Source organism: Chiroxiphia lanceolata, chromosome Z, assembly GCF_009829145.1.
Source record: "Chiroxiphia lanceolata isolate bChiLan1 chromosome Z, bChiLan1.pri, whole genome shotgun sequence".
Classification (NCBI taxonomy): Eukaryota; Metazoa; Chordata; class Aves; order Passeriformes; family Pipridae; genus Chiroxiphia; species Chiroxiphia lanceolata.
The window spans coordinates 7,209,405-7,223,353 of NC_045671.1; the positions used below are offsets into that span (position 1 = coordinate 7,209,405).

General features: G+C 44.4%; 1 protein-coding gene across 18 annotated transcripts in view; it reads left to right on the plus strand.

The window, feature by feature from the left end:
- CELF4 (CUGBP Elav-like family member 4) overlaps positions 1–13,949 on the plus strand; it is a 700,630-nt gene that overhangs the window by 636,568 nt on the left and 50,113 nt on the right. For 9 of the 18 annotated variants that reach the window (XR_004354760.1, XM_032676638.1, XM_032676640.1 and 6 more), the window contains 3 exons: positions 8,791–8,871; positions 9,897–9,962; positions 11,613–11,693. Coding sequence is in view for 17 of the 18 variants with exons in the window: in XM_032676638.1 (XP_032532529.1) it covers positions 8,791–8,871; positions 9,897–9,962; positions 11,613–11,693 (228 nt within the window). In the remaining variant the exon portion in view is untranslated. The remainder of the gene's footprint in view (positions 1–8,790; positions 8,872–9,896; positions 9,963–11,612; positions 11,694–13,949) is intronic. The other 9 variants (XM_032676648.1, XM_032676647.1, XM_032676651.1 and 6 more) reach the window with 3 other exon arrangements.

Below are 13,949 nucleotides of genomic sequence, written 5' to 3' on the forward strand. Positions count from 1 at the left end.
CATCACTGGGCAGCTTATTCCATCATTGTTCATTATGGGATTTTTTACACTTTCCTCTGTTGCAGCTGTTACTGGCACTGCCCTGTAGTTCTGCATGTCTCTGTTTCTAAATGCAAGGGTAAAAATAAAATATTACAACCAAGCAAGCAATTGCATTAACACTATAGAGAAGAAAAGAACATGACAGTCCCCATCCAAAGTCAGCATCTTCCAAACAACTTTCCTTTATGGTATGTCTCTCATTCTGAAAGTGTCTAAGACTGCTGCAGTATTATGTACATAATCATAGTCTTGCTATGATTATGACTCGCCATATATTGTTTAAAGCCTGAATGTTGCTCTCACACTCCACAAAAAAACCCTCAAATGTGGGTTCACACCATTATATCCTGTTGCAGAATGTTCTTTGTTGTCTGAAAATAGCAAAACAGGACAATGAACATCTATAGAGGTATGACATCCATACCATTCCGACCCAAATAAATTCAATTAAATGTGCAGTTTGTCTACATGTTCACCTTCGTGACTAACCATAATATTTTTGATGCTGCATCTAAAGGACTCCAGAATTCCACAATATTTGTAAAAACCTGTCCACATGATGCAATTGTATTTATTCTTTAATTTCAATTTTTCTTTTCTTCTGTCTTCCCCTGTGCTCTTTTTTTAAGATTCCCTCTGACTGCAGAAGGGACATACACGGTATCATTTGAGTTAGACTATCAAACCATCCATGGCTTTCGGGCAAAGGCCATAGGAAGAACATCCCTACTCACCAGGTCTTTCATCACAGCCCCGTCCCTGCAGGAATTAGCTTTTTCTGTGCATCTGATCAGTCTATGGACTCATGCAGTAGCACTAGAAAACCATTCCTTGCAAGCATACTCTTTGTAAGCCAAGGTCTCACCTTCTCCAAGATCAGCCAGTGCATAATGCCTCAGTGCACTTTTTGCCATGGAGTGAATAACAAGGCAGCAAGTATTTCCCTTTTCACTAGTCTGAACCCCTTTGGAGATTTGACCTTTTTGTATATTAATTCCTGCCCTTTAATCTTTCAGCTTGCAGAGCTATTGAACGTGGCAATGTGTCACAATATATAGTGGGGACAAAGAGCATAATCTGTTGCGCCATGATACTGAGTCACTTTGCAGCAGCACAAGAGCTTTTGCCATTTTCACATTAGTCATAGTAACAGGGATTGTGCTCTTCTGCCAAAGCTTCTTAGCCACCCAGAGCCCAGAGCCTCTCTTGTAACCATGTGTGATGTACAATAACAGTAGAGACCATCTGCACTGGTTTCTGCTGTGTCTCACTTCATCAGAATTCTGCTTTCTGGTAACAGGTCCTGCCCTACTGTATTGCATTGTGAGGGAATGCACAAAATGCTCTCTTCAAAGATAAAGCCTCTTTGGAAAGAGAAAGGGAGGGAGAGATGAGAAAATCATGAGACCAAAGGGCAGCAAACAAGAGAGAGAAGGGATTGGCTGTCAAAGAACCAGTGAAATGAGGAAACTGGAAGAGGGAACAAAGCAGAGCTCCCAGAAAAGTGAAGACTGCTCCATGATATTCCAGTGATGTGCCCAGAAAAATGTGGAAATACACCACATAACATCCTACATCCTTATTCCTTCTGTGCTGAGGGATCTACAGCTTAACCAAAGCCAGGGATGGATCAGTGGTGTGTCAGCTTTGTGGAACCTTATATGGGGAATGCTTTCACAGATGCTGAATTCTTCATCTTCCTCATGACAGGATGCAGAGGGCCAGGCACTGATCTCTTCTCTCTAGTCACCAGTGGCAGAACCCAAGGGAACAGCATGAAGCTGTGTCAGGGGAGGTTTAGGTTGGATATCATGAAAAAGTTCTTCACCCAGAGGGTGGCTGGACACTGCAACAGGCTTTCCAGGAAAGTGATCACAGCACCAAGCCTGACATACATCAAGAAGCATTTGGACAGTGCTCTAAGTCCCATAGTGTGATTCTTGGTGTTCTCCTGTGTAGGGCCAGGAGTTGGATTTTGATGATCCTTATGGATCCCTTTCAACTCAGGATGTTCTGTGATTCTGATTCAGTGCATTTGTTCTGGGTTTAGGTTGCTGAGGAAAACAAAAGCTAAGTTCCCTCAGTTCCTCATAATACATTAAAAACATATAATCTCATTTACTATTTTCAGGCCCACTGTGGTTCTGTTTCTGACTGCCCACCACTGACAGGACTAGCTCTATGTCTCCTCTCTGCAGACATAGTGGAAGTTTCTCCACCAACCCCCTCCTTTGGCTGCACAGTGGGTACATCTGGGCTAGCAAGACAGCAGTCTCCACTTCATACCCTGTTTGGGGTCCAACCCTCTCTTGTGAGCACTAGCTCTCAGTACAAGACAAGCCTTTATGCCCACATGTTTCCAAGCCACTGCTGAGACTGGCAGTAAGGGTGTGCCCCGTCGAGTTCTGCATGTCTTAGTAACTGAACCAAGACCATCAATTCATTTTAGCTGGGTCAATGAAGAGATATCAGGTAGTCACTTACTTCACCCATTGCCAGCAGAGACAGGATTCAAATTCCGAGTGTAATTATTATTTTCATCCAAACTAATTCTGTAGGGGAGGAGTGCCCAGCATGATAATATGACAGCCTTATCTATTAGCTTGTCAATGACTAGTAGCACTGCTGGTGGGCAAGCTCCTGCTCCAGACCAGTGAGTCCAGTGTCAGTCCTGATCATCCATCCAGTGGCACTGGGCAAGATTAGGGCTTCGCTTGTGCAGAGAAAGAAAATAAATGGCTTCCCACACCCCGATGTCTACCCTGACATTTCAGACCCAAAAGATGTCAGACAAGAAGAGTTTAGATACAAGATGAATGAGGAGAACAGAAAAAGAGTGACCCGTCTGCACCTTTAGAAGGTCCAGGATGAAAATCAAACCCCACAACATTTGGTCCAGGCACACACTATGCCCTAGAATTGTGCCTGGCTCGGCTACCCTGGGGCTAACTACTTCACTACAGGAAATCTCTGGCTGTGTTCTGTTTGTCCACCCTAAATCTCCAGATGAGAGCTTTCCTGTTCGTATTTTGTATCAGCAGTTCCAAAACTGCAACAGAGAGCACCTGAGACATCATTATGACTAGGAAGCATTTATTTGACCCATTTGTAACAATCTGCCTTGTGCCATAAACCACACTTTACTGATAAAATAAATAAGTGAAGGAATGCACTCATTAAAAATATAATAACAAGTTGCCATCTTCAATTGTAGTCTAAGCTACTCTAATGATGCCATGTACTTCCAATGACCATGCTGCAGCTGTAATGAATGAGGTTGTTTAAGGCAGTTGTGTAAGCCTTTCCAGAGCCAAAATGTTTTCTCCTCTGATCTGGAAAAAGTTTAAACACAAATCAGGCTCTGTGCTGATATTTTCAGTAGCACCTATGTGAGTTAAGACCTTGAGCTTTTTTTTTTAAAGATGACTTAAACAAAGCTCCCCAAAAATATGGATTTACAGTGCCTTAATATCTTTTAAAACCTGACCCTGACTTCTGAGATTATGGCCTTAGACAAAGAGAGGGATGTCTGGCCCTGGCTTTGCTATTGATTTAGTTTGTCACCTTGACTAGCCACGTCCACCTGTCTGCATTTCTGGGTCTTCTGTGTCTTTCTTACTTTGCTCACTGAAAGCTCTTCATTGCCAGACATGTCTCCTGTCATGTTTTTGTTTGGCCTCCATCTCAGAAGGGACCCAATTAGGGATGGGGCTTGGAGGTGGGACTATTAAGAAAATAATAAAGATACTCCTGGTTTCCAAAATTGAACTATATGAATTTTATAGTAGGACCATATGTTGTCCTAAACAAGCATCTACAATACCTGGGGATGCTACCAAAATGGCTTTTCCTATTAACAGGATGAAGCAGAGGGTACAAATGTCCTCAATTTCTTTGCTCTTTTGATGCGTAGGGGAAGAGACAGTGGGACAACATGACTTTAACTGAGTGGTGTCCACCCCTAAATGGCAAAACGAGACTATAAAACACAGGATCAGCCTCTGTTTTCTGCCAGATCAGCACATTCTTTTCGTTATTGCAGTTATTGTTGTGTCTGAATACCTAATTAATTACAACAGTAAACGCTGGCTTCTTTAATCACAGCATCAGCTGTCCTAATCAATCTTAATAATATGGAATCTGTACTATGGCACCCATGAATTTTAATCTACATAAATTTCTTAAGACCTCTCGCAAGCTTGTTGTACGAAATGATATAATTATGGATATAGATTAGGGCTGTAGAGAGTGATTTAAATTGGATTTAAGGAGAAGGTGAATAGAGCCCTCCCACTCAGTTATTTATTTATTTTAATCCTGGCCTTCACATAGATTTTTTTTTTTCCTCTCATTATGTTATTACCCCCCACACTAACTGAACAACACTGCCTCTCTTTGATCACCCTCCTCCCCTATCCACCTTCCCAAAGGTGATAGTGGCCAAGCTGCAGCTCCTGGGAGAGGTGTAAAATACCTTTGGGACAGTAGGAGGAAACAAGAGGTGGGGCAGACCACAAAGCTGTGGATCCAGTTGATAACTTGCTGTTTCAGACCCCTATAGAAAGCATCTCTTCAAAACAGAGTGAAATAGATGGAATTGAGCATGTCTGTCAAAAAATGCACAAACTATCAGAAGCAGGGAGTGGAGAGAGTATCATACAGTTGTAATCTGACTCCTTCCACCAAAATGAAGTCCCAAGGTGCCTTAGGGGCCTAAAATGAGCCAGACCCTGCTTTTGTCTCTCAGAAGGGTTGGTCCCTTCTGGTTTCAGAGAGCAGATCACTTTGGCTTTCTCATACCCTGAGCCAGGACAGGGAGGCTGTCCCATAGTCCACTGAGGGGTATGGAGGACCCCCTTTTGATGCCTCAGACAGTGACCATCATCCTTTTTCCTCACCAGCCCACTGGCTTAGGTGTAGATCTTCCTGATTTACACTCCTGACTATCACAGCAGACTCCAGCCCTCTGTCCCCTGCAGCCATTTTCACTTGAAGCACCCATATAACAGCTTGTCTTGGCCAGACACTGTAGCAGGGCTACTGACATCTCAGGAGAGATTCTTTATAGAACATCACTTAAACCAATTTTATTTATTTTTAACAACGTGCTTCATTCTGCCGCCTCCATTCATTCACTCTCTGACAAAAGGTAAATGTCAGGCCCAACAATAACTAAATGGCCCTTTAAAAAGTTGGATTTCAATCTAGAGATATATCAGTAGTAAGAAACCTTCCTGATATTAATTTTAAAGCACTGGTATTTCATGCTGACTTGGGAAATCATCCTCACTTTTTGGCATCAGGCAGAGGATTTGGAAAGTGACATTAACAGATCTACTTTCTTTGAAGGACTTGGGAGTCATTTCTTGACTTCTGCCTAATGAATAAGTACTGCCTTCGTTAAATTTATATTTATGGCCATATAGTAGGTCATTGGCTTGTTTTATGTCTCCAGGTTTATGGAAGGTTATCTGCCATGGTCACCTTGTGGCATCTTGGCCGGGATCGTCTTGCAAAGAGACAATTGTATCTGAGCAGGATTTTTCCCGTGGAGATATGGAAATGATCAAATTAATATAGAGGAGATGTCCAGGGATAAGGCTCTTGCCCTGAGCTGACAAATGAAGTTACTATTAGCATCTGTTTTCACAGTATACCTTTAGTTTGCCCTAGCAAGGCCAGATCTTCAGCTTCTGCAAAGCAGCAAGGCCACAGGGACTTCAGCAGAGCTGACGTGATTGATAGTTGCCCTCCGGCCTCTCAGGAACCTCTCTGCATTTTTCCTTTCACCAGGTGATCCTCAGCATGTACATTACATCACCTTTAATCTCAGAAATGTCCATATGTTGGAAATGACATCTCCATGAGTCTGGCCAGAAGGAAAGCTGCTTCAGATGTTATCTGTGGACGTGTTTACACAGAGAGTCATCAGCACATCCGAGGTTTTTGGATGATGACACAACTTAGAGACATGCTAGTTCTGGCCCAAAAGCCCCTTCAAGGTGCTTTATGTAATCCATGCCTCTCATCTAGTGCCTCCTATATCCCTATAGCTCTTACCAGCTCTTACTGAGTTATTTACCTTACAGGCCACTGTAGGCTCACAGCCTAGCATAGGCAGCACACAGAGCTGAGGAACTGAGGTCTGTTCCCAGCCTCACATGCTTGTGTTCAGCTATTATTTGCAGTAACAAAGAAGACTGGCAAGCTGGATGGGGAGAAAGGGTGGCTGAGACAGGGTATCTCTCCTACCTAATGATCCATGTGAAGGCCACAGGGGCACACAACCTACGATGTGTATCTTATGAAGGAATAAAGCAACTTTTAACTCATGGTTCTCCTTGTGTTGGGACACAGAAATGACTCATGTCTCCCCATCACTTTGAATTTTAGCATGTGGTGTGCTACAGCCACACAAAACCTCTGCATTGGGTTGACTCTCGTACATCTGAGCCCTTGCTGAACTTCTCATGGGTCATTAATATGTAAGAAGGCTGTCACTTTACTGAACACAGCAGGGACACAACATCCTCAAACGTCTAATCTGTGTCTTGAGATTTCTAGATCAATATCAACTGTTGGCTTCATTCGTGCTACAGCTGGGAGTGCAGGCAGTTATGCCCTTTCCTAGGTTTAATTCCTCTGGCAGAGTGAGCAGCAGCATGAAGATATGCTCATGGCTGCCCAAGATGCCTTGGCTTCCTTCCAGGCTGTCCACACTGGAGTGTGTGTCCCTGCATCTTCATAGGCCATATTGGCCAGCACGGACACATCCACTGTACTGGAGACACATCTTCATTTGCTCAGTAAACACAATCATCAGGCTAAGGAAGGAGAGTTCTGCAGTGAGCAGAGATCATCACTTTTGTTTTTAAGAACTGCCAAGTTAAATTCCTGCTGGCTGTGACTTACCACAATTACTTCTCCCAAGTGGCCAAAGGTAGGGTATGACACTACATGTAAAACACAGAGCCCCAAGCCACAAGTTGCTGCCTCCCCAGAGGTGCTTTAAATTCTCTCCTTTTCAAGAGCATCCTGGAAAGGTTGGGTCAGTGTAAGAGCCCTGTGTGTTAGAACAGCCACTTTGCATCTTCTTTTCCTATGAGGAAATGATTTCCAACTTGGAGTAAAGCTGACTGAAACCAGGAGAGTCTTCCCACTGGCTTGCATGTGCTGTGAGCCAAGACGAAATTTCATGCATGATCTGAGGCACGAGGCAGCCTCGTGAGAAAGAAACACCCATTTAGATGATACCCTTGATGACAAATCATTAATACTCAGGAAAATAGTGAACTCTAAAAGCTTTAATGTGGAAGGGGAAAAGGCTGCATTTAATGTCCTGTTGTCCCAAACATTTTAAATAAAGTGCTTGTCCAGTTCTAATATTTAATCATAAAGGTAAACCATGATTTTCAGTGTATATTTCCTAAGCAGAATGTCGTAGTTCTGATGGTCAAAGTGAGGTTCCAAAGGCAGGTGAGATATCCACAGATGGGGTAAGGAAGGAGAGCAGCTCTCCAGTGAGCCATGTGGTCCTGTTCAGCACAGTCTCAGCTGTAGCTGGGAGATTGGACAGTTCCCATATGTTCCCAGATGAGGCAAGAAATTAAGGAAAGGGTCACAGTCAGACAGGTCCTGCTTAGTGACTTCTCCTGAGTCAGTGAAACGACAGCCATCGCTAACTATCAGGAGGTCAGAGAGAGAACAAACATGCCCAAACCAGACTCATCTGGAAAGGAATGAAATGCTGTAACTGTATTTCCTGGGCAGCAGAGACAACTTCTTCTTCTAGCTCTATAAACAGATGAGTGCAAAGAAAGAGGGGCAGTTGCCTTTGGAGCAGAGATGGGAGACCATTTCCTTTACTGCAATCTGCAAAACCATAGCTATCTCAGAAAGATTTGCTTATTTCACCACAGGTTCCCTCACCTTTCTCAGGAGATATCTTCTACCTGACAGGACTTGGTCATTTTGGAGGGTCCAAGTTACTATGATACATTCTCCTGAAGGGGTGTGGGAGCTGGTGTATGACTCAACCTTTCATAGCTGTTGAGCTTTCTTCTGGAGCAATATGATCAACATTCTGTTTTTTTGAGGAAAACTGTTTTGAGCAGAGGTTAAAAAGAACAGACTTTATTTGGTTTCTTCTTCAAGAGTACAGGAGTAAGTGGAAACAATTTTTATATTTTCCAACCACTTCCTCCAGTTTCCTGGAACAACTACTCCTTAAAAATGTAGCTTTATATCTCTACTATGCCTTCCACTGATCTCCCACAGGTTTTAATATATCCTCCTCGCACCCCTTTGTAAGAAGTGAAAATCCCTACAGTAGGGCAGTGCTTTCCCATTTCACATACACACATATTGAGGGACTTGCCAAAAGTCATCTAGGTAATTATTTCAACCTAAGGTTGCATTCCCACTTATTTCTCCCTGTGACTACCCCATTCTCAAAGTCCACGTGTCCAGTAATGTCCGTAATGAACAGAAGCCTCCAAGCTTTAGCCAGCTAATTGGGTTTGCTGCCTCAAAGTTTGGTCTTCTCATCATTCCTCCTTGTATTTTGGGAGAAAAGTGCAAGACCTTGCAAGCTTCTAACATGACCAATGGTTATCTTTAAAGTTAAGTTTCAAGCTGGTATATCTATCTGTAAGAAAACACTTAATCCATGTTCCTTGGGTCTGTAATACTCACGTTTGACAACCTCCCCCACACTTTGCCATACAGTCAGTGTCTCTCCTTGGATAGGTGTATGGCACCAGATTTCCTTCCAAGAGGCCCCCACCTTTGCATCCTCCAAGCCTTGCCTCCAGCCACACCTCTGTGCGGGTAAGAAGGAAAAAGGTGGGATGGATGTGGGAAAGTGGCAGCTCCCTAAGGGATCATCCTACAAGGAATAAGCCGGAGGGACTGTGTAAATGTAGAACTGTGCAGCACCAATAAATACAAATTAAACTCATAACAAGAAGTGAAATATTAGGGCCAAGGTGACATTTGGACTGGAGGTTCAGCCAAGCTTTGCTTTAAATTTTTTATTGCTGCAGATAAAGAAAGAGCTTATCCAACACGTTTCTCTCTTTTTTCCTCCCTATCAACCAAAGGAGAAAAAGAAAAAAAAATCTTAACTAGCTTTGGTTGTATTTGAGCAAGACTTCAAAGTTTTATAAAAATAAACAGTTTTAGTGGGGAGGAATGCGCACTTGTAAAGAGAGAAAATGCACTTTGAAGCCAGCAAGAGACTGCATGCCTTACGGAGAGATTCACAGCATCCTCCCTGGAGCAGACAAGTGGTGTCCCCCGCCCCCCGCCCAACCAGATTCTTCTCTCTCACAGGGGGCTGCCTGGCAGCAACACAGTCCTTCGAAGGGATGTGGGGATGACAGGAGCCACTGCTTTGTTCTCTTCTCCTTCCTCCTGCTATGCCCCTGTTGTTTTCTGCTCTGATTGAAAGTTTCATGTGACTGTAGCTGTCACTGAGATCTGAGTTTGCACAGCACCTAGCACAGTGTCAGTCCTGGCTTAAGATGAGGGCTCTTTGGGGTTGATTACTGCAATGCCAAAAATCTGCATGCTCAGTGCAGATCCATAATTTAAGCTTGGGAAAGGAGGAGAGAGGTTTATTTGCCCTCTGCTCCAAGGTCTCACAGGGTGATGGCTGGGGGACAGAAGCCTCTTGGCCATGCTGGGGGGCTCTGTGTAGTCCTGTCCATAGGGCAAGGCAAGCTGCTCCTCTTCCACAACCCTCAGCCCCTGGGTCTGTCTGTCTCACAACACATGTTGATGATGAAAGAGAAAGGGAGAGTGTCTATCATATTTTAACCCCTTAATTCCTTCTGTCTCTTATGTCTCCACAGCACAGAGCCCCACTGCAGCAGACCCCTTGCAACAAGCCTACGCTGGAGTGCAGCAGTACGCAGGTCGTTAGTATTAACACTTTCTCCCAATAAACCTTTCTCTTCTGTAAAGCCATTAATCTCTGAACACACCTCAGGGGGTTGAGAGAAGAGAGGTGTTTACTAATACAGGGGCAAGCTGGGGGTCAGGGGCTCCCAGATTAGGTTTGCACAAACACCAAGCCCAAGGTCTTCTCCCACAGAGGAAGCAACCTCCTCCCTTTTCCCAGGGAATTGGTCCCACTGGCCTGTACCTCAGTGAAACTTCAGGAGCAGGACCGTGTCTGGTTTGCCTTAGCACAGTGCATAAGTCCAAAATCAAGCCACTACTCTGGAGGCCACTTGCTATAACAGGTCTCCTGAATGCTGTAGCAAAGAGAGAAAATAGGCAGCCAGGCCCTGCAAAGCCACTGCTGCTGTGCCTGGCACAGTATGGAATGCCTGGACATACCCATTTTTTTAGGTTATGTGTGCTGGCCATACCCCAGTTAGTTAGTCTGAGACTTACTTAGGAGATACACAGACATCCTCCCAGCTTCCCAGCAGATTTCTCCACAGCTCCCAATGGATCAGCCTCCACTCTTGTTGCCCTGTACGCTGAGCAGCTCCTTTGCAACTGATGGACTGACACCAGCCAAAGTGACCTGGTGCAGACCACGACCCCGCCGTGTTCAGCCTCCCCTCACGTGGTGTCCATGGCCAACGTTGTGAGGAAGCTGCCACCCCAAAGTCATTATTTCCTGTGGTAACTGGAGCGATCATGGGCTCCCGCTGAGGAATGGCTATTATCTCATGTCAGCGCTGTATCTGGAAACTTAATTTAATTCTCCATGTAGGGCTTCATTTGCCGGTGTTTTAGTTATTGTCATTTATTGCTTGTGAGGTTTGATAGATGGGAAGCAGCTCAACCCTTTGAGCTGTTAATTAACCCCTCTGCACACACATGGCCCCTATCCCCTTCTCTCTGGTCTCGCAGCCGACCCATACTCTGTATTTTTAGCAGCAAGGCACATCGTCTACCATCTGTGGTAGTGAATGGCTCCCCTTGTTTGCTTGGTGGGGGAGCTGAGTTGGGGAAAATTGTTTAATTGCTGCTCACTGTTTCCACTGTGTTTGTGTGAGAGAGAGGAGGTCTCGATGGACATGAAAGAAAATGTATATCCAAGGGTGTATGTGCAACTCTGTCCGTACAGTGTGTGGGCATATGAAGGCAGGAAACATGCGTGTGGACTGTTTTTACGAGCATGGGAATTAATCAGGGTACAAGGGAGATTACACAGGGGAAACGTGTGCTCGCTCCCTGCACGTGGCTGTCAGCACGGGCCCCTCTACGCTGAGCTCGAGAATGGATGTGTTTGTGTCACCATCTGGAATGGTTGCGCATGTCTGCTGGGAAATATCTCAGCAGAGACCCCCATTTATACTGCATGGCTCTCCTTGGTGTTGCTGCTGACAGAGCTGAAGGGAGGGTGGGTGCTCAAGGCCATGTGGCACCTCCTGGAGCACGGCCATGGTTCTTCTGCCACATCTCAGCCTGCACGAGACGGCCCCTCACAGAGCCAAAAGGCAGGGTGAAAGCCCACCTCTAGCTTGGTATGGTGGCTTGGAGTGAAAGTTCCTCGCTTCCCAGCACTGAAATCTGTCCTTCTTTCTTCTCTCCCTTTCTCTCCCCTGTAGCTGCTTATCCTGCTGCTTATGGCCAGATTAGCCAAGCGTTCCCACAGCCACCTCCCATGATCCCACAGCAACAGAGAGAAGGTGAGTAAAAGTGACATCTTCCTTTGTGACCCCAGCAAGCCATCCCCACCACGTTGGTTCCCCTCCTTGTACACCTAGAGTATCCATTAAACGCCTAATTGCTTTGGATCCCTGGTCCACTGAGTGTTTCTCCATTTCCATGTATGACACAACATCATTGTCACAAAGGATAATATGGAGAAACATCCTCATGGGGAATTGCTGATGATATGTCCTCAGTCTCCAGGGAGAAGAGCATGCTGATGTGCACAGGCCACGGAAAGACCTGCTAGCAACATAGGCAATAACATCCATATGTGTCTGAGAATACATACAAAAATGTAATTGCATTGAAATAAAGAACTTTGTAGGAAACTCCTTCATTAAAAGCCAGTAACATGATTTCAGACACCTGCTATTTGGAGATCAAGGACCTGCTATTTAGAGTAGCTTATCCAGTCCTTTCAGCCTCTGGAAACAGAAATCAGATCCTGTAGAGCAAAATTTCTATATCAGGATGAGAAAAATCATGTAGTAAGGGTACCTATTTCTTTACATTGACTATCAGAGGAGCCTGAGTAATCTAGCTCACAGTATTGGATGGCTTCACTGAAGACACGAAAAGTAAGGAGAGGTAAATGTAACATTATTGCATGTAAACACTTTGGGAGACAACTATGCCATGTAATTTTCCCTTTACAGTCAGTGGGGAGCAGGGGAATCCTCAGAGGCAACCCACTTGGGTAGCTCCAGTTGTCCTCCAAGGAGTCCACTGCTCCCTTTTGACGAGAAAAAGGGACTGCTTGCCTAAGTGAGGCTTTAAAGTCAGGTGCTCCAGCTTAGCAACCCTCATTTTAAATAGTTACAATTTAAATTTTATCCTCTATTAGATCACTAATTCAGATATATTCTATATTATATGTGTTATTATATATATGTAATTACATTTAATGTTTTAATATAGTGTAAGAGTCAGAATGAAATGGATCAGGATTACACTATCAAGCTAAAACATTCTGATGGCCTAGAACTACTTTCGGGGAGAAATCTCATTTTGTAAGAAAATTAGAAATGTTGGCATTTCCATCTAATTTGGAATTAATTTTTTTCCTATGTCAGAATTTCCTGGGGAACACAACTTCCAGCTCCTGATTAGCTCCAGTGCATGTCCCTGCTGTGAGAACAGATGCACAGACCTATCATATCATTACAGAGATGTTTCCCCCATGCTGAAGGACTTTGCTTTTTATTACTTACTGGGGCTAGATTAAGCACAGGACAAAATGGCGAGCAGATCATTGCTCAGCACAGCATAGTGCCAGGAACTGCCAGGAGCAGGGGAAAGCTGTGGTGCACGTTTTGAAGACCCTCTGCCTGAAGATCCCTATGTTCATAAGGCATGGTGTGTCTCTGTGGGTTGGGAGTGAGTGTCACCCAGTGGACAAGTTATCTCATAACTCTTCACTCCTTCTTGTAAGCAGCTGGTATTGAGGCTGAAGGTGATTGGAGGCCAGAGATGAGAGATGTACAACCAGTCCAATGCAGATTGGCACTCCCAGTGTCCCTCATTTTCCTGCAGTGTTAGGATGCTGTGGCATTTTCTGCTGCTAGAGGGATAATCTATGAGACACAACACTCCATTTTAGCAGAGGGTCAAGACCTTTAAGAATCTTTAACCTCTAACAGGAAAACACAGCAAGAGGGAACTCTAATAATGACAGTAATGCCCAGTGCTGAGAAGAGTACTTTATGTTTGCAAGGATGTGCATAAACATTGATTCGTTAGTGAACCAGCCCTATCACAACAGTAACACCAATGATCACATTGTTAATAACAATGCTAAACTCTCCACTCCCGGATCCCAGTTGGATAACAAGCCCAGAAACGTTTGGCTGCTGGAACCTTCCTGTAGAGATTAGTCATTACTTCCACACAAGCACTGAGGCTGACAGCAGCTGACAGGGCGCATGGGGTGGAATAGATCCAAAGCTATCAAAGCTTGAGATGAAATCTTGATTCAAGCCATGTCAACCACAGAAAACTTGGAGATAATTTTACATTTGTATGGTATTACTCATCTTAATGTAATTTCTGAAACTCAGAAGTACACTTATACATTAAAATAAAGCGGTACAGGCTTGTGACTCTCACGTGCCCCGTTCGCAAACACTCTGGGGACTGAATAGGAAGCAAATGCAGAAGAGGCAATGAAATTCCAGCCTCTGAGTGTTTGCTATAGAGGTGAGGTGTGCAGCTGACCAAAGTGCTGCAGGCTA